The sequence below is a fragment of the Hoplias malabaricus genome, chromosome 4 (assembly GCF_029633855.1).
Source record: "Hoplias malabaricus isolate fHopMal1 chromosome 4, fHopMal1.hap1, whole genome shotgun sequence".
Lineage (NCBI taxonomy): Eukaryota > Metazoa > Chordata > Actinopteri > Characiformes > Erythrinidae > Hoplias > Hoplias malabaricus.
Genome location: NC_089803.1, coordinates 63,666,426 through 63,691,702, shown reverse-complemented (window position 1 = coordinate 63,691,702; position 25,277 = coordinate 63,666,426). Strand labels below are relative to the sequence as shown.

General features: G+C 37.4%; 1 protein-coding gene across 2 annotated transcripts in view; it reads right to left on the bottom strand.

Annotated features, from left to right (window-relative positions):
* Positions 1-267: 267 nt before the first annotated feature.
* pawr (PRKC, apoptosis, WT1, regulator) overlaps positions 268-25,277 on the bottom strand; it is a 59,258-nt gene continuing 34,248 nt past the window's right edge. For both annotated transcript variants that reach the window (XM_066669432.1, XM_066669434.1), the window contains exons 3-7: positions 23,105-23,230; positions 16,045-16,067; positions 10,313-10,415; positions 7,729-7,833; positions 268-2,766 (exon numbers count right to left, since the gene is read on the bottom strand). In XM_066669432.1, coding sequence (XP_066525529.1) covers positions 2,680-2,766; positions 7,729-7,833; positions 10,313-10,415; positions 16,045-16,067; positions 23,105-23,230 — 444 coding nt within the window. In that variant the 3' untranslated portion in view covers positions 268-2,679. The remainder of the gene's footprint in view (positions 2,767-7,728; positions 7,834-10,312; positions 10,416-16,044; positions 16,068-23,104; positions 23,231-25,277) is intronic.

Below are 25,277 nucleotides of genomic sequence, written 5' to 3'. Positions count from 1 at the left end.
TAAATGTATAAATGTAAATGTAAATATATTTGTGTCAAATAAGAAATGAGTTAAACGCAAAGTGTTAAAATAGTTGAGAGGTTAACAAGTAAAATGAAAGTGATAATAGGTTTGGATTTAAAAAAAAAAAATAAATATTCTTCCTCATTTTGTGACTAATGTGGACAGCACTTAACCGTTACATTTCTGTTAAAACTTGTAAAAATTCACAAACCATAAATGAAAAATACAGAGGGACAGATAATGAAACTTTTATTAAATGACTTCATCTTCTGTACATGCAATATGCAAAGGAATGAGAGGAAGAGAGAGATGTAAATCCCTCACTCTTTAAAGAAAAAAAAATCCACTCAGACTTTTCCCCCGTGTTGCTAGCGCTGTTGTGTTTATCTCAATTCTCAACCCAGCGTCGCTTTGTAAATGAGCTAAGAGCTAAATGAGCTAATGACTAAACAGTCTTTTTTTTATTGTTTAAACTTCACCTCCATCCATCCACCTGATTTGGTTGTTTATAATATATTTATAATGAACTGCAGGAGCCAAAAGCCTAGAAATAAACTGTATAATCACAAATAGCTACATCTACAGATACTGCAAACAAAAACACGCCTGTAAACATTGATACTGTTTGATGTCAAGGTCACAAGATTACAAACAAAATAAATGTTTGCTAATTCCTCAGAAAATCTAAACTGTTACAATACTTCTCATTGATTTTTTTTTAAATTTATTAACATTTTATGTTCCATCCCACTAGTGAAAATATTTGAAAATGTTGGCTCTTGGCTAAAACATGACAAGTTTCCCATCATTCTCCAGCCAATGCTAGGCATTTGAACGTATTTTAACTTTTGCACTGGAGGTACTATGCTAATGGAAGCTTATTAGCATGCAAACTAGCATTGTAATATCATCATAACACGTTCCTCTTCAACTGTGTGCCTTGGCCGGTTGTGGATTGCAGCTACTCAGGACAGTGTGCATACATTTTTATAACTGGAACAGACCTACACAAGCTGTGAATGCATATAACCAATTCTGCAAAGGGTATTCGGCTAGGGTAAAGTTCACATAATAGATTCTCATGTTTTGACACTTTTTGATGGAGTAATGGAGAGATATTATAGTCACAGATTCTGTAGCTCGGTGTATAAATGTTTATGTGAAGTCTGTGTCAGTTTTATCAGTTAGGTTATGTCCAGACGACTTGTTCAACTATAGATCCAGATTTGCTATGCTAGCTAACATACGCCCAGCTGGCTAGTATTGTGCTTGTGATAAAGGGATACATAAGGTAGTGCTTCCAGTCTAGAGAGAGTGAGGCCAGTTTTTCAGAGACAATGCCATAACCCTTTGATGGCATTTTCTCAACTGACTGCAGAAAATATAAATAAAAACATCTAAATTCTATTCAGTATTTAATTTGACCCATTCTGAGACTGCTGTAGTACAGGATTAATCAAATTCTCACTACATTAGATTTTTGTTATTTTAATGTATTTCTTTCTCTGGAGAAAGCCTTTTATTTTCCACTGGCAGATCACTTGTAGCTAACTGTAAATATTAGCCTCTTTGCTCCAGTTCAAATTGTAAAAGAGGAAAACAAATTTTTTGGAGTTTCTGAATATTTAGCCTAGGTCTGAAAAATAGATTAGATTTCTTCTGTCAGATTATTGTTATAAATCACTACAGATGGATTAAAGAAAATAAAATGGAAGTAATCTGTTTCAGAGACCTGGTGTATGGAATTACACCCACTTTGGCCCAAAAACGAAGAAGCACTTGTACTTCTTTTGGTACTGGTCTGGATTGGTCTCTATCTTACGAACCAGTTTGTCTTGTTTTTCCTGGGAATCCGTAGGAATCTCTAGTGCCAGTACATACAATTACATACAAACAAAATGAAAACAAAAACAACAAAAAATATTTTACGTTTCAATATCAGGGCCCTTTTTTTAAGCTCAAGTTCTTTATATAAAATAAAAAAGGGAGGGGGGATGGGGGGTTTACATTCAATTTTCACCATGATTTCTTCTTGAAAATTTGTGAGAAACAGAAAGATTGAAAGCCCTATGTACAAAACCACTTTTACATTAAATAGAAACATGGATCTCAGCTTGAAAATAGGAGGGGAAAAACATACAAAACACCTCCCTCTCCATGTGTCACCAACTTTTCCCCCACACCAGCACCATCATAAGACTGCAAACACACATTTAAATGAACTCATCCTAAACCTAGTCAATAGAGTTAACGTCTAACTCTGAGGTTGTTGTAAGAATAATATTAGATTTTTCTTGTTATAAATTGTTTGCTCCAGTCAACGTACCTTATTCCACTGGCAGATCATTTGACTTGTTTCATGCATTTCCTGCATTATTTCTTGAAATAAAATAAAATAATCTGCAAATGAAATAAGATATTTTCACTGAATAAAATCAAATTAAATGTTCAATAATCTTATAATGTACTTATAAGATTGTACTTACAATTATCCCATAACTAGAATTATTTCATACATTGACAGTATTTAAGATGACTTCACTTAATATGAAATCATATTTTGCAGCTCATCATCACAGACAGAAAGACAAAGCAGGAAGAACAGTGTTTTTTTGTTTGTTTTGTTTTTTTTGCAGGTTTTTTCGGCAGTTAAACGGTCACCCTCCAGATCCGCTTCTACCTGGTCAGCTGTCCAACTACTTTCAGCAAAGTTTTATTCTCTTGCTTCAGCTGCTCATTCTCATCTTCAATATCGTCCAGATCCTGGGAAGAAAAAAAAAATAAAAAAATAAAAAAAAATAAAAAATTTCAGGGTTAATGAGCTTTATCAGTCTGTAATTTATATACCTTTTACAATCATTTGTACAAACCCTATTTCTAGAAAATGCAATAAAACTGAATTGCTTATTTTGGCATCTGAAATTACAACAAAAAAAAAAAAAAAAAACCTGGCAGTGCCGACACTGGATATCCTTGGTTTTTAATTAATTTTATAAATTGTACAATTTGTAAGCCATTTTCTGGAAATGCAGTTTGAATTTATTTAGTTTTTCTCCAAACATTTTATATGCTTTAAATAAAAATGTAATTTTGTTTTAAAAATCTATTATATATCTAAAAATAATAATACAGAACATTACATAAAACTTTTTTATTATTGAACAAAACATATTTCTTTTTCTTTCGCTTAATAAGTTGGGGGTAGGTTAGGTCTCCTTGGCTTACTGTAAACAAAGATTCTCTTAAAAATGGAATATATTAAACCATAAATGTATATTATTGCATGGAGGATTCTGTAGCAAAAACATCAAAAGAGTGTCAAAATAGAAAAATTTTAATTCTAAATGTTCTGTTTCATTTTAAATTATTTATTATTTTTGATATCACATTAAACAAAGCAGCAGTGACATGCTGAAGTCTCCATTTCACATTAAAGGAACATTAATGTTTTGTTACAGTGCCTTGAAGACTGATACATAAAGTAGTTCTGTGATCACATTAAAAAACAAATTAAAAATTTAATTTACTTTAATGTAAAGTATACTTTCTCACTGTATGGCCAGTGTTTGTGCAACACTTCACAATTCAAAAAAAGAAACACTCCAGATTCTGTCAAATTAGTTCCACCTGGAGAGGACAAACAATTTCTTCATTTCATCCAAACAGCTACAATGAGCATGTATTGTAAAAAAATAAAAATTACCACTATTGTATTAAAACGTTAGTAGAAATCAGTTTAACTGTCCTGTAGCTAAAGGGCCCATGACATGGAAATCTGACTATTCCATGTGTTTTTGAAAGTATTTCATAAATGTAATGTGAAAAGTAAATTATTTGAAGTGTGGGGGTTTGTTCCTCTTTTCCTGCCGTAACTCTCTCCATTTCTGGGAAGGTTTTAGGTGTTGGAACACAACTGTCAGCATTTAATGGTATTCAGACACACAAACAGTGCGGTTAGGTACTGAATTTGGATCATTAATTCTGCATTCCAACTCATTCCGAACGTCTTAGATTGAGCACCATCACTCCAAGGAAGACAGCCCAACATTGGTGGGCCTCTTTATATTCCTCTGTTGGACTCCTCTGTTGGCATTAGGCTAGGTTTGAGGCTCATAAGCTGCTGCTCCAGCGATATATTTCACGCTTCATTTAATGGAAATCACAGCACTGGAAATGTCTGGGATTTATTTTCATGTGAAAAACAGTAAAACCTTTCAGACAAAGCAAAAACACTGAAGATTTTGGCAAGTTGACAGGGCCTGGAGAGCACAAGTACATTCCTTACTTTGTGCCGATTTGACATGTCTCTTAGATACCAGGCTGGGTTTTGTTTCCTGTTCAAAATCTTCTGTGATATAAATGCAGTTCATCACACTCAATGCACCAGAAGGTACCCGCTTCAATATTTAAGACTAAAGGAAAAATAGTAAGAAGCTGGCGGTGTTGTGACATCACAGCTCCAACCAAAAAACAATATTAATATTGTTTCAAATTTGATTATATTCAGCCACAACAAGTTCAGTGAGTTCAGGTACAAATGTGAGGTGATGATGTGTCACAAACTCCAAACCAAACCAGTAATGGATGGAGCCCAGCCTAATGCTGATGGGCTTTATACACATCTGGTATGAGAAATACAGTGCTCCTGTCCTGTTTGGCTGTGCTTCACTCAAAAAACACTTTATAAATTCAAATGAAATCACAAAAACAATCTACAGTATATAAAGACTCTATAGAACATTATGAAATGTTAATATTGTTAATGCACTTCAAACTCATATTTCGAAGGAAGCGTCCCAATGATGTATATTTTAGGGATGTGTTGTGAGACGGCTCATATTTTATTTGATTTCATTTAATTTCTTTAAATATCTGCAGCCATTTTGGATGCTTTTTCTTGCCTGGAAGTGTGCAGCAGCTCAGTGAATGTGTGTGTTGGCATTAAACTCAGAGGCTCAGTTTGATTTGGACATTGGATTGAGACAGAGTTATTTTTGCTTGTTTTTGTGAGTTCTGACCCTGGATCAGAGATCAGGAGGGAAAAAGACAGCTCTTTTCACAAGGGAGAGTGAATCAGAGCAAGGGATAGAGCTCTGGGAATGTGTGTATGTGTGTGTGAGAATGAATATCTCTCACATTTCTGGAGGCACACTCATCCTCATGGTTTCAAATACACTATATTATAAATACTGTCAGATACTAGTATAATCTCTATAGAAATTCATCAAATGGGACTGATTTACAGGAGCCTAGAATTACTCATTCATGTGTCTGAATCACTGGGCGCAAGGCAGGAACACACCCTGGAGGGGGCACCAGTCCTTCATAGGGCAACACACACTGACAGATTCACTCCCACGGAACAACGCACATTTTTGGACCATCCCAGGATCCTGAAGCTGCATGATGGCGACACTTCCTGTCGCGCCACCCTGCCGCCCCAATGCCAAGTTCTCTGGTGGAGTCCCATGCAATACCTTAGGGACTATTTGTTATTTAAAACTAAACCGTCCAACATCAGAAATGCTCTTGTGACTGAAGGCTGCTATAGATTTTTCATCATTTCTCCAAAGTGACTGAGACAGTTTTGAATGTAGAGTTCCAGAGTCAGCATGATTCACAGTTGTGATGAATGGAACTAGATGTTCCACTGTAAAAGCTCCACACAGAAAGTTATTACATCAAACCTTTACCTATACACTGAGGTCTGGCAATAGTTTTTAGAAGGGAATGGAAGGTCAGGCCAAGGAAAAGAGGAAATTATGGAAAGTGGGATTCATCGTTCACTGGTGGATGTTGAGAGTAAATAAACAGCTATATTTGTCATGTAGATGTTTACATGCCTGGGTTCCATCTCTGTACCATTGTGTCTCTAGCCACTGTAAAGAAATGATTAACAATTTTCTCTACAGTCATCCCAAATGTACTCCATCACGTCAGAGAACACCAGTTCCACTGCCAAAGGGATGGTGGGCTTTATGCGCCTCTAGCAAGTTTCTCGTTATTGGGCATAAGCTTTAAACAAGATGTTAGTGTTACTGTGCTTCTAAAACTGATATGTAAATGAGCTCAGCCTAAACCCTGAAAGCTACTAATCTCTGCAGCTTACAATCAGTTTAAAGTGTTGATTAAACACCAATCAGGTGATTCTGTGCCTCGGTGGGGGTCCGGTACTGAAACAAAATGGAGGATAATTATAATCTTGTGTTAAATCCGTGAAGAGCTTTACAATACTCTGCTGATTACAGAAGGAAATGGAGAGAATCTGAGGTCATAATTTGGTCACTGTTCCAAATCTGTCTCTAAACAGAGAACAGTATAGAGTTTATTATTAAACACAGCAAAGACGAATCTGTTCATCCCAGAGACATAGTAAATCTGTTCATTTCATTAACCCTACTAGTGTTTTACACACACACACACACACACACACTCACTGATCACTTTATTAGACAGCCAATATTATATACATTATGTCTCTCTTTCTCTAGCTGCCCCTGCTACACTGTCACCTTCTCCTGTGCTCGTCTGGTTGGGCAGCTATGGCACAGCTATTCCCATAACCAAAACTAACAATGCCTGCCTGTGGCCCTGGGTGTGCATTTACTGCTAATAATCACTAGAGAGTCTCCTAAGGATTAGAGATTTTGTGCGAGTGTATGTGTATTCACTGCCAAGGATGGGTAAAATGCAAAGGTTAAGTTTCACTGTACTATTGTACACTGACCATACAGCACAATTTCACTTTCACTTTACCTTTGAGACTCCTTTCCTTCGCTCACATTTACTTTCTTTGTGCCTTTTTCTCAGTCCTGGATTTCTCTCCCCCTCACTACTCTGTTTCACTCTTCTCTCTCACACGCTATCTCAGTTTCCAGTTTAAATTTGGTCTCATGCTGCCTCTCTCTTTCTTGTCACGTTTTCTGCTCTCTTGTGCCCTCTCTATCATTTCCAGAGGCAAACTAATCCCCATGCTTTCAAATGCACCATTAAAATGTTAGGATAATCTGCACAGAAAAGCACCAAATGAAATGGGACTGATGCACTTGTGCCTGAGGTCATAGTATTATCTGTCACTCTAACTCTTGTTATCAGTAGTGTGCCTCCTGCTGGCCAAGTGCAGTATTATCCACGCAGTTTATTTCCTCCTCAGTTCTTATAAGCCTTAAGTATCTGCATCTTCCGCCCACATGCCTCCATCAACTCCATCTCCTTCTCTATTTCCTTCTACTTATTTTTGCCCACTTCTATCTTTATTTACATTTTTACTTTATCTCTCTCCCTGTCCTTTCTTTCCTTTCCTCTCAAAGTTGTGTGTGAAAATTCAGCTCTGCAGTTTCACCAGGTTGTATTTTCTGCAGTAATCCCTTTAGTGGGGGTTCACAGATACAAGTGGAATTTGTCTTTTACCAAAGTATGAAAATATCTCTGAGTTTGAGAAGAACATGGTGTGCAGACAGTGGATATGGCTCTGTGATGATGCAGCTGTGTTACTGTTGGAAAATCCTTTCTTACATTTAACATAGACCCTGTAACTAATGTTTCAGTAAATCAGTTTCTTCCTCTCACACCTCCCTCTCATTCATGTGAGTGTGTGTGTACTTCATACAATGTTCTGCTTCACCGTAATCAAGGGTCATCTTCAATGTACAGAGTTAAAAAAAGGTTTACTGAGTGATTATCAGTATTGTGGCCCCTGCTGGTGTAGTGTGGTAGGTTCCTCACCCGGTTTAAGAGATCAATTTCTTCCTTCAGTTTAACGATCAGGTCGTCTTTGTCCTGATGAGACTTCAACAACCGGGAATTCTCTTGCCGCTCCATCATTAACTCCTAGGACAGAGAGAGAGAGAGAGAGAGAGAGTGTGTGTGTGTGTGAAAGCAGAGGGAAAGAGATGAAACAGAAACAGTCGTGTGTGTAAATATATGTAAGTGCAAATGAATCATCTGAACATAAAATGAAAATGCTCATTCAAGTGACACTAATGAGTAAAGTAAGTTTTCCCAACCAAAGGCCTGTTATTTTCATTATTATTAACAAAGAATTTAAACATTTTATTATTGTCTGTTGTCTATTTACAGTGGATGTTCTTGCTTCTGTTGCTTATTATATGCTTTTTGTTACATTTAGAAAAATACAAATGCTTATTTTTGTTGTGCAGTTCCTTTCTGAAATATTCTCCTGTACTACTTTCTCTAAGAGTTTTCTCTACTCCAAAGACATTTTTTTGTTGTTTTTGTGTGTTTTTTGGGCAATTTTTGGTTTGGTGTGTTGTTTTCTATTGGAGTGTACACACTCAAGACCCAGATTACATGCCTCTGCAAACCAAATTGATTTCCAAATGAAAGGCAAAGTTTACTTTCATCTGAAAACAAGAATTTGGACACAGAGCAACAGTCCAGTTCTTTTTCTCCTTGGCCCAGGTGAGACGCTTCTGGTGTTGTCTCTGGGTCTTGAGTGGCTTGACACTATGAATGTGACAGTTGTACGTCTGTGTGGTGGCTCTTGAAGCACTGACCCCAGCAGCAGTCCACTCCTTCTGAATTTCCCCCAAATTGTTTAATGGCCTTTTCTTGACAATCTTTTCAAGGCTGTTATTACCCCTGTTGTTTTTGCACATTTTCCTTCCAATCAACTTTCCATTAATACGCTTGGATACAGCAGGAGGGTGTCAATGACTGCCTTCTGGACATCTGTCAAGTCAGCAGTCTTCCCCTTGATTGTGTAGCCTACTGAACCAGACTAAGGGACTGTTTTAAATCTTAGGAAACCTTTGCAGGTGTTGGGTATTGATTGTTCTAATTATCTGAGATAATGACCTTTGGGTTTTCATAGTCATCAACACTAAAAGAAATAAACGCTCACTCTGTTTGTAATGAATCACTTTTTGTATTGAGTTACTGAAATAAATTTACTGATTTTGTTGATATTGTAATTTATTGAGATGCACCTGTAGAAATTAAAGGTTGACTGAGTGATGGATTACTACCTTCTCCACCTCAGGATTCTGCTCAGTCACAGCTTTAAAGACTGGTAAATTGTTACATGAGTGGGAAATTCATTCATTCATTGTCTGTAACCTCTTATCCAGTTCAGTGTCACGGTGGATCCAGAGGCCTACCTGGAATCACTGGGCGCAAGGTGGGAACACACCCTGGAGGGGGCGCCAGTCCTTCACAGGGCAACACATACACACACACACACACTCTATCTCCCTCTATCTCCCTCTCCTGTCTCTCGACTGTTTGTTAAGTTTCTCTCCCTTCTCTCTCACTCTGCTTTCACTTTCTCTCTCCCTGTGCTTTCACTCTCTCCCTCTCTCTGCTTTAATTCTCTCTCTCCTTTCACTCTCCCTCTGCTTCCACTCTCCATCTCTTTCTGCTTTCACCCTCTTGCTTTCACTCTCCTCTGCTTTAATTCTCTCTCTGCTTTCACTCTCTCTCTCTCCACTTTCACTCTCACTGTGCTTTCATTCACTCTCTCTGCTTTCACCCTTTCTCTCTGCTTTTACCCTCTCTGCTGTCTCTTCTCTCTCCGCTCTCTCTCTCTGCTTTCACACTCTCTCTCTCTCAAACACTCCCTTCCTAATCTCACTCACTCTCTCCACTGTTGCTGTTTCCTCTCCTTCCCCCTCCCTCAATGTTTCTGTCTCTGTCCGTCTCTCACTCCCTCTCCTACTCTCATTCACTCTTTCCCTTGACCTTTCTCTTAAAGATATCTCTTATGAAACACCAGAGGTCTGTCCTCCTTTTATGGCTCTCCTTCAAATGTCAGTGCACTTTTAAAGATTTAAAAGCAAACAACCAGCACTTTTTACATGATACACAGAATGTCACCTTTAGCCCTCTTTCAGTGACAGAAATAACCGATCTTCAGGTGCATGGCAATTCTCTCTTTAAAGATTCAGTGTTCACATCTGTATCAAGTTAGAAACAGATTTAATTTTACAAGCTTTGCCTTTTCCATATTCAAACAAACACAGTTAAAACACATTGTTAGAGAACAAACAGTTTTTATAATCAGTACTGAGACTTATTTTTTATGCTCATAGTTTTCAAAGTTTAACTGTTTTCAACAGACATTGGGACTGTGACCAGCGTTGACTGAAAATTTTAGAGCATTCCAAAAATATTACAGCACTTCAAATCTAAAACTGTCCATGTCCCAATTTTGCAAAGTGAGGTATGTATTCATTTCAGAATGAGAACATATTCAATGCACAAAATCAGCAGTGTATGTTTTTTGTGAATTCCCATCCTGTCCCAGTTTCTTTGGAGTCTGAGTTGTAGAAACATATCATTATGAATGTACCTTCTCTAATTCTTCAATCCTCCGCTCCAGTGCTGTGGGGGCAGAGCTATCCCTGCCATGGCGTACGTGACCTTGACGATGTCTGTTTCCTGCATCATCATCACTGCAAACAAAAAAGTAAAAAATAAACAGTAATACTGTGTTAACATGTTGGGGAAATAAAACAAGGTGCTGCGCCTCAGTGCAAATACGACGGCAGTATATTACAGATGACAGGATTCAGCTCTGTGTAAACAGCCAATGATGACAGTGTTTTTTTGTCCATGACCCACATATGATTCAGAACAGATCCAACAAGACAAACGTATTTACAGCAAATCAAATAGGTTCTTTTAGAACACACATGTGCACACAACACAGCTATATTTACTGTGGGAAGTTTAACACTCTCTTATGTCAGAGGAGAAAGACATGAAGTGAAACAATGCAGGCAGCAAAGAGAAAAGCACTGTATTTTCTACAGTAGAGTAAATAATTCACAGAGTGAAGAATGAATCAGGATCTTCCATCCAGTGCATATCAGTTTTAGCATGTGAAGTATTGCATTCTACAGCTGTGTGTGTGTGTCTCTATAGTTAAGCTTTATCCATCCCTATTTCTGTTGGACTATCTCATGGAAAAACAATGAAATGATTGGAGATTTTCTGCTTTTCCACTAAATTTGTGTTGATCTACGTCAGTAAAAATATTACCTTGTTGTAGTGACAATTTAGTCTAACTCTGTTTTTGTCTCATAGCATTAATATGGGCATATATTAATAAGTAATGGGTTTAGTGTGCCATGATGATTGATTAATGAGGCATTGCCTGGCTTGGCCACACTCAAAGGTATGTTGTGCCTCATTTTAATTAAGATTGGAACAGCCAATCTGATCAGAGCTAATAATATATATAAATATTAAGAGGAATCATAACAAAGACAGTCTGTTTAATCCTAATGTATAAATAGATGTCAGAAAATGGTTATATCAAAATGAATCAGGATTCCTTTGGGTGCACAAACCCACACAAAGTGAATCACAGGGAAGAACATAAATGCAGGATATAAGCATTTTATACCTGCCATCTAACCTTATATCAACAATACAGCAGCACTAATGCTGAATAATATACCGGCCCACGCTGAAAATAACAGAAAAACCATTCATACACAGAAAAAACAGGCAAAAATAAAAAAATAAATCACACTCATTAATGGAGCAGCTCTCAAAAGCTGCCGGGACAAAGCATGAAATAAATGAATAAAATGTTAAAAATGGTTGTTTATCCTTTTTGCAGGAGAAACAACGCTGTGTAAAAGCTCCTCGGACAGAGCTTTCTTATCTATTTTTGCAGGAATGAAAAAGAACAGACTGTCTACTGAAAACAGTAAACTAAAAGTAAAATTTAATTATATTAACTAAATATAATCAAATTTATTCAGGTATTATATATTATCAAGTAATTTTAGTATCTGGTGTGTTCAAATCTATTCAGAGAAATCTGAGACAATACCTTTCCATACGTACAAATGTCTGTCTTGCTGCTTACTACAGTAAGACAAAACTCATAGTGGCCCCCTATAGAAACACCAGGAGTACCTTTATACATGTACAATGACACCAGCAACAAGAAGATGTGTAGGCTCTGGTCTTACTTCACATCCTGCTGGGGTGCTAAAGGTCAAGTACAGATACAGCCAAAAATAAATATTTCCAAAAAGACAATGATCCAAAACATAAAGCCAAATCTACAATGGAATGGTTCACAAATAAACGTATCCATGTGTTGGAATGGCCAAGTCAAAGTCCAGACCTGAATCCAACCGAGAATCTGTGGAAAGAGCTGAAGACTGCTGTTTACAAACGCTCTCCATCTAACCTCATGGGCTCGAGCTGTTTCGCAAGGAAGAATGGACAAGAATTGCAGTCTATCAATGTGCAAAACTGATAGAGACATACCCCAAGCAACTTGCAGCTGTAATTGCAGCAAAAGGTGGCACTACAATGTAATAACGCAAGGGGCAGAATAATATCGCACGCCCCACTTTTCAGTTTTTTCTTTGTTAAAAAAGTTTGACACATCCAATAAATTTAATTCCACTTCACGATTGTGTCCCACTTGTTGTTGATTCTTCACAAAAAATGAAGCCTGAAATGTGGCAAAAGTTCGAAAAGTTCAAGGCGGCCGAATACTTTTGGAAGGGACTGTATATATATTTTATATCACTAGCACAACAGATAAAGCAAGAGCTCCTCTTTCCACACTTTGGGTTCCGATTCTGCAGTTCAGTCTACAATACAAGACGCACATTATCGATTGACACACAATATTTCAAGATAAAGAGCTTTACTTTCCTATGCACAGAAAAACAGACATTAATACTGCACCATGAAATTTGTACTCTGCACTTCTTTCCAGAACAAAGCTGAAATTAAAACCACACGTCATTAATATTAGCCGATATTATGACCCATCATCGATCCCTGGCTAAAATTAAACACCATTTATAGCTTGGCAGATCAAGTACAGTTCACATAAGGAGAGAAATTGGTGTCAGTCTGAACTTTGCCTGGTGAAGTACCCATCCTCTTGAATGATAAAAGAGGACATGAGGATACAAATATTTGGTTTGTGCTGAGTTCATGGAAGCAGTAGCCAAAAGCAAAAAAAAAAATTGAGAGTCAAAATAATGTTCATAATTCCCTTCAGTACACTGTGAACACGGCTTAAATTGTCTATTTCTTTAAGTACAAACACAGCGAAAGAGCTATTTCACTCCACTAACAAAACAAAAATCCCTACTCCCACTTTTTCTTCTCAAGATACAGAGGATAATGTTTATTTCCTATGCTATGCCTCGACTTGTCTTCTTTAACGTTTAAAGCCAATTCCAGTATAAATCACTGCTCCACAGCACAGAAATGAAACAGTGAATCAGAGAAAAGAGAGAGAAAGGATACGTTTAAGAGGGAAAACAATGTTTATCAGAAAGCGTGTGTTCTGCTTTGATGCAGCATTTAAAGGGTAGTGTGTAGAGAAAATTGAGAGTGATGCTTTATGGGGAAATACAGGTGCAGATGTCCAATCTGAAATGCTCATGTCCAGAGAGTAGAGAAGTCACTCAGAAGCAGAAGGAAACAGAGGGGATCATGGGTAATGATGTGCTACCAGAGACACAGAGCTTGATTTATTGGGCCTTTTATGGCTTTTTCAGATACAAAACAGAGCTGGAAATCTTGAATGTAGAGTTTAAATATGCAGAACTGACTGCTGCTTATTGTGTTCACTGTAGAGTATGTGATCATTAATTCTCACATGGAAAATAAACAAAAACCTGCCGTTTGACCAGGGATGCACAGACTCATGCGTAAGAGTTTACATAAAATCATTTGAACACGCTACAGATAGCAGCTTAGTTCTGTAGAGCATAAATATATTGGCACCGATCACTGCTTAATATTCTAAAATGAACTATTGAGAGGATTAACATTTACAGACTTCTCACCCAACATCTGTTCATTTATTTATTTATAAGTGCTTTATCCTGTTCAGGACTGCAGTAGTGTTGGGCAGTACAATGGTGATACAGTATATTGCAGTATTTTAAATGTGGTCAGTAACACTTATAAGGAAGGCATTTTAAACTTATTACGTGTAAAGTGTTCATTTATGTGCATTTAAAAGGCGCTCTGGGAGCTCACTGACAGGTGATGTCACACTCTGATTAGGGGTGGTGCAAAGAAACACAAGCCCAGTAGCCACCAGTAAATGTGAGCCCAGAGCTAAATTCAGGTTAAGAGAGAGAGGAAGAATACCAAAGACAGAGAAAACACTCCAATGCCCTTTTACAGGACTTGGTGCTGACAGATATGAGGCTTTGTCCTCTAAATTTGTGTGATTTGAGCCTCTGTTACCTGGAACATGGTCTGTGCTCTGGTCTGTAGCCTGTTAGCTCACTTTTCTTAATCTAGCTGGCCAACTACTTTTGTAAATGGTGCAGAACCTGTCTAGATTCACCTATTTTTCTTGTGTCTCTCAGAAACAAGTTTATATTGTCAACACGTGTGTCATGTGTGTAGTTCACTTGACATTGTACTGACAAATATGAGACTTAGTCACCTCGACAGTGCACCCCCCACCTATGGTAATACTGTATACAGTTTCAATATTTTGAGATGGTATGATGGCACGAATAAACCTGCATACTGCCCATCTGTATTAGGGAGTCCTAAAGAAACACACCGTGAACTGGGTGCCATTCCATCACACGGCATAACACACCCATACCTATGGACACTGCTGCATAACCAATAAACCTACAGTGCATTATTAGACTGTGGGAGGAAACCACAGCATCAGAGGAAACCCACACAGACACAGGGAGAACACACTGTTACCTGAAGTGAGGCTAGAACCCACAACCCCAGAGCCCCAAAGCTGTATGACAGCAACACTACCTGTAGTGCCATCGTACTGCCCATTCCTCACACTCAGTATTACAATAAACATTGCTTTGAGGTTCTAGTTGCATCCAAAAACATAAACATTAGTGAGATCAGGTGCTGTTGTTGGATGAATAATTGGGGATCCCATATAGCACTCCACCCCAAAGGTACTGGAAGATGTTCCATCACTACACTCTCTGTACGTTATGGTAGAGTTATACCATTGTAAAACAGTGTAGATGATTATGTTCCATAATTAAATAAGGGTTCCACCACAGTGAAAGTTTTTTCTGACAGTCTACCAAGAGTGCCACTGTTGAATAGTCCAATGCCAGGGTTTTTTTATACCCTATTAATTGACACTTTGTGAATTTGTGCAGCTGCTCCAATGGGTCTTGTTTTATTGGCAAATACTTTTCTATAGATCATACAAACGTTGTTCATCATTATTAGAGTTTTGCTAAATTCACTTCTAAGCTGTGGCTACAAATTAATTTTTTATGATATTTTGCACTGCATAACATAGCCAACAGCAAAAATGTTTAGCAAATCTAGCAGAAAAACAATCCCCTGTCTCACACTCTTCTCTGTTTTCTGAATTTCCTGAAAAAACTGAGCTATAACATGCACAGCAGAAATCAAATAACTGTCCAGGCAACACATCACACACTCCTTCGCGTACAGAAAAAGAAAAGCTTGAGATAGGAGTGATCTGAGTCATGTGTGTGTCTAAAGCAAACAGCTGTCTGACAGCTGATTTTATTCACTTTACTCTGTTATTGTTTTATGTCTGTGTCGTTTAGTGATATATATACAATCCATCTACTGCTGCAGACAACAGTGAAGTGGATTTCTCTGCCATTACACATCGGAAAAGACCTTTTTCCAGAAACCCTGCAAATGGTCTAACCTTGACTTAATAAATAAAACACACAGTACAAAATGAAAGCAAGCCTTCACCTGTTTACTACAAGAAGAGTAGAGACTATTTAGTTCTGCATTACAACTCATCCCAAAGTTATTGAAATGATCTCTATTACTCCAGAGAACACAGTTCCACTGCTCCACCGCCTAGGACTGGGGGATCTTTATCCTCACCAACACTTACCATCAGGCATGGGGATCTCAGGCTCACATGCAGCTGCTCTAGAATGCCACATTAGAGTAATTCTTTACTTACAAATTATACACACATCCAAATATTGGACGTCACTCATAATAAGGTGCATCTACAAATGTTAGGAAGTATAAGTGTTTCTAATAAAGTGGCCAAGGGTAATTAGAACCAAAATAATTTAGACTCACCCCTTATGGCGTCTTGGAGTTTCCTGGAGGGAAAAAAAGAAAAAGAAATGTTAAACAACCTTATGTTTGTTGATATTCCAGAGAGTTTAAATTGCATATTCAGAGTCAGTATTTCTCTCATTAGCAGTGAATAGAAAACCTGCAGGGAAACTGCTGAGCCAGAAATGTGAAAGATGAAAGATAACAGATGGGAAATGCACACATACATACACACACTTCCAAAATGCACCTGTTCTCATCCTAAAAACAGTACATTACAATATTTCCCAGTAGTCAGAAACGGTTTGTCAGTTTCTGCTGTTTGTCAAAAGGATACACAAGGTTTTGTTTCCCACAGGGACAATGTTCACTGCTTATGGAGCTGAGGGCAAATATTCATTTTAACTCAAACAAAATAAAATGTGGTGATATTGTGTGATATTGTTTAAACACACTGACAACATACATCAGTTTATTTATGTTTTCTCTCCATTATTCTGTTCCTTTATCTGTCTTTTACTCTGAGAGCCAGCACCGCAAAATGTTCATGGTCAAAGAGAGCACAGCAATTCAGCTCAAATTCATCACAACATTCTCCATTACTGTGATTTACAAACCCTTCAGCAGGCACTCTCTCACACACAGTGATGGAGCTGCTTCACTAAAGAACACTGAGTGCAGAAAAATGATGAGAGTTAGTCCGTTTTATCAGCCATTTATTCACAGCACACACAACAGAATCGGTGGTGTCAAAGTCAACCTAAATGTAGCATTAATTACATTTCATATCATTAATAACCCCATAATCCAGGAGATCCGTTTAAAATGTGGGGGAATAAAGGGGTATTTTTTTAAAAGAGTTTACCCTGTTTACCACAGGGGGTGATACCAGTGATTTCATTTCTGTCAAAGAAATCCAGCTCCAACCTAGATTTCTTTATACAGGCACAACTCCCCAATCACAATGACACAACTGCTGGAGCTATTTAGGCTTCAGCAGTTTTCCTTTGACCATTTAGCCTAGAGCTGTTTAGCTCTGCCCATTTGGCCTAAAGCATTTGACCTCAATCCATTCCACCTACAGCACTTTAGCCCTTCCCACAGGAGTTAAAAAACCCAAAGCGTCTCTGTCCAGTAAGCTAGGGACTTTCTCTCTTTGCCCACAGCAGTAAAATACCATTTTGAAGTTTTTTTATACAAAGAAAAGCCTTGCAACCTTTAAAAAGAATGAACCAAGATAATGCTCTATTCCTGCTCCATAGGTGGGTAATATTGACTTTTTTTGCTGTAGATGCAACTGACTCTAAAGAGAGTAGGAAGAGCATGAAAGTAAACACAGACTGAAAGAGCTACAAAACAAAACAGCTTGAGTAATAAATGAGTTTCTTTGGTAGTTCACAAAATGAAAAAAAATGTACAGAAAAGTCAAACTTTCTCTCAAACTTTCTACCTTAAAAGACACAGAAAACTCAAAGTAAACAAACCATAGTTTCCCCACAATAGTACAAGTTAAAAGTTCCCTTTAAGTCAAAGTTGGAGTAGGTGATTTTGTAAAAACCATTAGTTTTTGGAAGAAAAATAAAATCCTACCGTAATATCTCAGCACACTTTCAGCCCTCTTTCTAAAGCCACTACTCCAAAACACATGAACGATATGGTAGATAGTTATACAGGCAGCTCAGCAATCCAATCACTGTTCGGTCTGGGTGAAACAACTCAACTGAGTTTTACAGCCTGTTGTTTTACAGCCCATACTGTAAGTGATTCTTTATTTATATATGGGCATTTAATTTACCAACTGAAATTAAGACACTCACTAGGGAATTAAAAATCAAACTTCATAAAGGTCTTAATAGGGAAAATATATAATATGCAAGGAACCTAAAAAAGTAAGACATTGGCTCTTTAATTTTAGACATGGCCTGTCACTTCAGAGGTCTAGAGACTCATTTGCATTTTTAATTTGCACCTTTTCACTCTGAGAGGTTTAGAATTGGCTGAGGATTTTCCCACAGAGCCTCATCACAGTTAGAAGGATAAAAATGACAGGCTGCAATTTATTAGATGAAAAAAATACAAATTGCAAGAAAAAAAGAATTTGTTAAAATCATAATTTATTCATTCATTTTCTGTAAGCACTGATACTCAAAACATTCAAATCTTACATTTAAATTTAACACAGGACACTTTTACACTGTGCCTCAGCTTTTTACAAATGTATGATAGAACAATATAAATAAAACATATTATGATTATGGACAACATTAAGTAACGTTATGAGTAACTCTGTGGAAAACAACAAACCCATTTTGCTTCTTGTTTAAAGTGGTATTAACGTAACTTGCAAATTTTTAAAGCTGTTATAAGTTAAGGCTATTAATACTTAGATAAAGGATCAATAAATTCCTCATAGTGTGTCTTCTCCGAGCTACACACTGTCTCAGTGTGGAGTTAGAATCCATTGGGAGGGAAAGAGCCCATGTAAGTTTAGCAACAAATACAAAATTAAAACAACAGAGTTTGCGAACAGGGCTTTTATTGACTAGTGGGACTTTTGTCTCACTGTGATGTGGTGTGACGTCATAGGTCAAGGGACAGATCTTGGTAAGATGGTAGATGTAGTGCATCTGAGATTGTGTGGATACCGCACACTCGAGTACTGAAAGAGCGTACTGCTTTAAAGGTCGTGCAGTGCACACTGGATCCAATTCATTATGCACTGTTCAAGTATACGATTTCAGACGCAGCCACAGTTCAGATGGCTGCTGGTATTGTTTTTAGCTTTATGGAACGGAAAAAAAAAAAAAACAGTTTCAATTTAATCTGTATGTTTAAGGTTAAGACTTAATTTACTTAAGCCAAATTAACACTTCTCAAGTGTGTTTATGAAATGCTATTAAATACGATTAGTTTAACAACAAAAGCCTCATAGCTCCAGTGTAAAATTACACAAGCAAAACCTCTGACACTAAGCAAGTCTTGGTTCACACAGAATGTATTTGGTTTAAAGGACAAAACTGTAAATAACAAAAGTCTCTGTGCAGTTATTAAATGGGAAAACAACCATGGAGCAATTATTTCAGGAAATTAGCAGATCATTTAGTGAGATCAGATCTGCATCATTTTTAATTTGCTTGTTAATCTTGACCCTGTTTCTGGTGGATTTATCTGACGTCGGTAAACACAGTGAAGAAGATCTGGCCGCTAGCCTTCGATTCCACTCCACAATGTTATTCCACTTCCCCCGCCCCCTCAAATAAATAAATAAATAAATAAATAATTCAGAGCACATCCACACATTCCACAAAAAAGCAGTGGAATACCAAAGCGGCTCCTATTGTTGGACAAGCCTTTTGAGATTTTCCTAATTTTAATGAACTGTCAGAATCACAGAGGGCCACAGATCACAAACACTTCTGAATTTCCTTCTTTTTTAAAAAAATGTGCATTTGATTTATACCAGCAGAGATTTGCCATGAATAATACATTCAGACAGACACATGCACACACACATACACAGCCAGACACCTGATGGGCTGATCCTTTTGAAATTAAAAGCCTACTCTCCTGCACTTGGCTGGAGAAATACAAGCCCAGTAAAGTAATAAATATATATTTTTTAAACACAGTGACCCCAATAAATCATCAAGAAAGCATTTAGTGTCTGAAGATTCCTTCTTTACAAGGCAAATGTAGCTATCAATCCATATGGATTCTCCTTAATAATCTCTGCAATCACTCTAATCTGACAAAATCAGAAGTTCTGGAGCACACAAAACTAACGTCATCACGCTCAATGCTAAATGTAGGCTAAAGAGTTTTAATTAAAAATATCCATTAAATAGTGGCCCTGTGGTCAGAAGCAGCACATCATGAAAACACTGTATGTATTCAGACAGACATAAAATCACCAGAGCACTGCTGATTTTGGTATGAAACGCTGTGGTGTGTCTTCAGACAAGACTAAAATCAACACAGTAATGCTGATTGCTAAAATCATAAATCATGAGCACAGAACGAGGGTGGAAACAGGGTTGATCTAGACAGAAAAAAGGGGAAAATAAAACCTGAAAGATCGTAACCTGTTGATTACCTCAGGACTTCATGATTTTGTCTCTTAAGTTTCAATCCAAGAAAACACATTTCTGTTCTAGGCGTATCTTTGGCTACAAGAGAAAAGTGAACTTTATTTGAGAATACCATGTGTCTGAGTGAGTTAGAGCATTGTGTGAGCTGTCAGTAGAAATAAAGCATGAAAAATCTATCTGTACAAACACTTTCCATAAAAGCCCACTTCAGCCGCATTACCCTTTCAACCTCAGCTCTCAGTGCACAAACAGAACACTAGTGATTTTACAGAGTTCCAGTCCGTCACACTCACAGAATGACAGAGATTGTACAGATTCGGGATAAAATCGGGCCAATGTAGAAAAAAAAGTATGTTTCTTCTTGCTGCTGTAACAGTCTCGACTCTTCTGGGAAGATTTTACACTAGATGTTGGAACATTGCTGTGAGGACTGAACGGCATGCAGCCACATAAACAACACTACGGTCAGGTATTTATGCTGGATGTTTAATTCTGCACTCCATCGCCCAACAGAACATTGCTGTGGTGGATTCCTGGCATTAGGCTAAACATAAGACTCATGTGCAGCTTCTCCAGAGTTTTCTGTTTCATTTAATGTTTTTCTATAAATATAATACACATTGTGTATCTACAATGAAAACACCTATATGTAGCAGAATGCATTCATTTTAAAGATGTCTACAAACTTTTCAACAAATGTTTTGCTGTGTCTAACACAAAGGTACCAGCAAATCAAACACTAACACACTGCCATATAGCTCAAAGAGGCAGGTAAACTTGGCAGAGTGAGAGTTAATTTTAGATCCTGGAGAGTGGAGTGGACTGAACCCAGAGAAGAGCCTCTGGAATTTTTTGTGGAATTTTGTCTGGAATGTTCTGAATGTTCCTCAAACAGAGGTTTCCTTCTAAGGCAGAAAGAGCAGGAGCAGGAAAAGCTGACTAAACACAAGCAGATGGACCTCACAGAGAGAGAGAGAGAGAGAGAGAGAGAGAGAGAGAACAAAGGGCTGCTGATGGCTGGATACAGTGTACCCCTACTGTGCAGAGAATGGCCCACCATATCATTAATACTTGTACAACTGAGCTTTTATGACGTTTTGCAGCTTCTTCAGGAGAAACACATGGCTGATAAACTGCAGCAACAGATGAGCTACACTCTGCGGTCTTTACTCTCTAGATGTAACTGTATATATACACAGTATATAGTAGGGTGACCAGATCTGAGATGGTGGAAAAAAAAGGGAGGGGGGGGGTGATGAGCTCTCGGCCCCTCGTTGCGGTTGTATGCTTATTTTTAGGTCCTTTACACCTTTATTTGCTACACAAAACATGGGAATTTCTTTTTTAATTCATCCGAGAACTTAAATTTATGTTTCGGCATAGCTGTTCGAGATGAGGGTAGGTACATGAGCTTTGTCTGACGTAAACAAGGACTACTGACGTGCAGACTGACCAATTAAATGTTCACAGAGAAGATTATCGACCAATAACGGTAGTTCTACAGTCAGACCGTCCAATCAGAAGATTTTAGGCTACTTCACCACGCCCCCTTCTCACTCAAGCGAACCAATCGGAGTAGGGGAGGGCGGGACTAGTTTGTGAACGAAACTTCTCGAAGTTCTATGTAAGCTCTAGAAAAACAAAATCCCGGCCGTATGTGAAATTCTGCCCGGACATTTTTTTTTAAGTCTAAAAAAGAGGACATGTCCGGGTAAAAGAGGACGTCTGGTCACCCTAGTACATAGTGGAGCATTAGGTAGGTTTTTCTAATTAAGTGCCTAGAAGTGGATGTTTATAAGAAGAACCTAACGAGTAGTCAGGAAAAAAAAGGAAACAATATTTAACCTTTTTTTACATTTTATTTTAGTTGTAAAATGCAATATACACAAGTCAGTACAATGGCTGTTTCAAAACTTAACACATTATTAAAACAAAATTGCAGACTGCTCTTTTAATGTTAGGGTTCATTTGAATCTCAGATTGCATTAAAATTTGTTAAACCCAAACTAAGCAAATGATTAACAGCAGTCATTCAAAAAGTTTAGCTATATTCTATTTTAGTTAAAACTAGCACTACATTTCAGATAACCACGGTCTACCATGGTCTCCATACATGGTCTAGATAACCATAATAAACTACAAAATCAGGGTTGTGGTGTCGTATATATAGGAATCCCCATTCAGTTTACAGTGAGGTACTAAGAGTTTGTTACTGCAGAATGTCTAAAACATGGATGTGTGTCTATGCAAATTAAGTTTGTGTAAATTATTGCAGATGCTAATACTGTTAAAGGCATTATAAATATATACATTAATACATATTTAGTCATTTATCTGATATTACAATATTTTTAAGCAATTTTCTGCCCATGTGATTGGGGTTATTATTAAATACCCCTAATGAATTGTGTCTGTTACTAAATTAATAATAAAAAAATACATAGAATATCTGCACATACCCTTTAAGAACATTAAATATACCCATAGCTATGGATATGATCCGCAAGTGTTATTTATTTTTTTATTTTTTTTATAATGCTGATAGTCAGTGTGAATTCCTCTGGACAACAGTGCCACTGCTCGGCAGTTTAGGGTCAGCACGAAAATAAGAGAGGAAAAATAAATAAATAGATAAATAAAAACCCAAAAAAGAAATCTCCAGAACACAACCAGGGTTCAATACCATATCCATGCCCAAATGTGTATGTAAACAGTATACGTCACATCAATGTGTTTACTGTATAAAACTCAGGACCTGAGATGTCATTAGCCCCAGCACATCTGAGGGAGGGCTAAGATTATTAGAGAAGGCAGACAGTTGAAATGAAATCCTGGAGAGGATCTATACTTTTGCAAGCTCTGTGTGTTTGCACACATACTCACATTAACACTGTCAGGACAAAGGTTTATCCATTATGCATGTCCAGAAAGCACAACACATACCCTCTCAATACACTCTCTCTCTACCCCTCACCACACACACACGTACTGACCTGTATCGAGTGTCCTGCAGGGTCAGAGGTCATGGATTCATTCTGAACAGTGTTGTGTTGTGTTAGCGTTTCCTCACTCTTCATCTCCTTCTCCCCTGCATCGTCATCATCCAGCTCATCCAGACTCTAAACACAAACAAACAACAACAACAGGGTTAAGAAAAATGTGGGCTACCGTGGCAACAGATCAACAAATATTTCTGAGATACAAGAACAGTTTCTTTTTCAGTTTAATTTTGATTCATTTTCAATATTCAACAAGTTCACTGGTTTGTAGCTTTGTGTTTATGAAATACAATCACCATTTGTAATTGGAACAGTAATTCATTTTTGTTTTCAAGTCTTGCTTTTCACTGTTGAATACCTTCAGTAAATTAGGAACACAGATTCTAGCGCCCCCAAAAACCACACAAAGGCTTATGGATGACTTATACATGCACATTACTGCCTGGACAACAGCACAGACAGATGGCGCCATATTTGAATTTGCCTGTCCACTTTAAATGGTGTAGTAGTCACATTGCAGAGCCTGGCAGGCTGAAAGAATATTATTCCTACACAATTTAAGGTGGAACCCAAGCACCAGAATGCAACTACTACAACATTTAAGGTACAATGGATGCATCAAAATGCAACTACTGCAGTGAGCGTTTCAAATAAAACGCTCTCCAAAAACAATTCTAATAAAGTGACCAGTAAGTTTATCTGGGTGGAAAAAAAAAAAAGCTGACTCAAAAGTCCTTCTTTTTCCTGTTTACACAGTGAAGGACAAGTGTTTTGGACAGCGGAGAGCTGCTGGCCTTTTCAGAAAAAGTAAACATGGGCAGGATCCTCAGACCAAAAACGTCTAAACTTTTTGTACTGATTCTGCTGCAAAGGAGAAAGAAAAATCCTTCCATCTGCTTCCACTCTTTGTGATTTATTAGGAAAGCATGTGTGCTGAAAATATGTGGAAAAAACAAACAATATAGAGTTTATTTCGCTGTGTGTCATTTATTTAAATGACGTTTTTTCTTTCTTTGTCTAATGTTATGGAACAGTGTGGTTTGAATTAACTTCATTGGAGCATTATTCATATGAATATATCCTTAAAACTTAATATACTAGTCTCTGAGCCCAAAATACAAATGCCAATAAGTTTTTTTAAGCAGTAAAGGGGAGGGGGCAGTTGTGGGTTTGTTTTTACTGATGCTCTCATTTAAATGCACAATCTCATGTAAAACTACATTCTCCTGTTATCAAAACAAACCTGCAACATCTTAAAAAAACTACAGTGCTACAAAAAAATCAACTGCATCAATGTATTGCTTTTTAGTGCTTGTCATATCAAAACCTTTTTTAGAAAATTAACATTCATTTCACATTCATCACATTTTACAACCACACTGTGCTGCCGTACCAAACACCTATAAGAGGTCCAAATACACCCACATTGTCGCTCATCAATTTTAAGCTAATGCAGAGTTTTATATTCTGTTTATTCATTTTAATCTATAGCCTGAAACAGAAAAAACACCTTTACATTCCACACTATCAGGAGACTGTCAGGAGATATGAAGCTTTTCAGCTTTTAAACTCATAAAACATATTTCTCCCAGTAGCCAATTTATAGCCTGTCTGCTCCTCGCAGGGTTTCTGTCCCCAGCTTTGAAATATATAGGTTTCTTTTTTTTATTTCAGAACATTTCTGAGACTGATAAAGGTCTCACAGTGTGAGGCTGTTCCAAGCTTAGTTCATAAAGTATGGAAAGGAACGAGGTCTTTTTCTTTCGTTCTGTACAAGAACAATGTTCCTGTTTGGTGATGAAATCTGAAATGACCATTCTTGGTCAAAACCAAAATTAAGGACACAACTTGGCAAAAACATCCACCGTAACTGCTGCAGCAGTTACATTCTTTTCTACCTGCTTGTGTTTTGCTGTCTTCCATGTTTGGAGTGGGATGTGGTGTTGTTAAGGTGATATCATTGTTGAAAGACTTTTACCTTAGCAGCAATTCTATCCTTAGTATTAATGTTGTCAGTTTACATCAGGGGAAAATGAAAAGCTTAAATGAAGAAGGGCAAAAATGAACCCATGTTGATCTGGTGTCTCATCAAAGCTTTGGCAGACGGATAAACAGCACTTAAAGCCTTCATCTTTGAGAGAGAAGAGAAAACACATGTTTTTTGTTG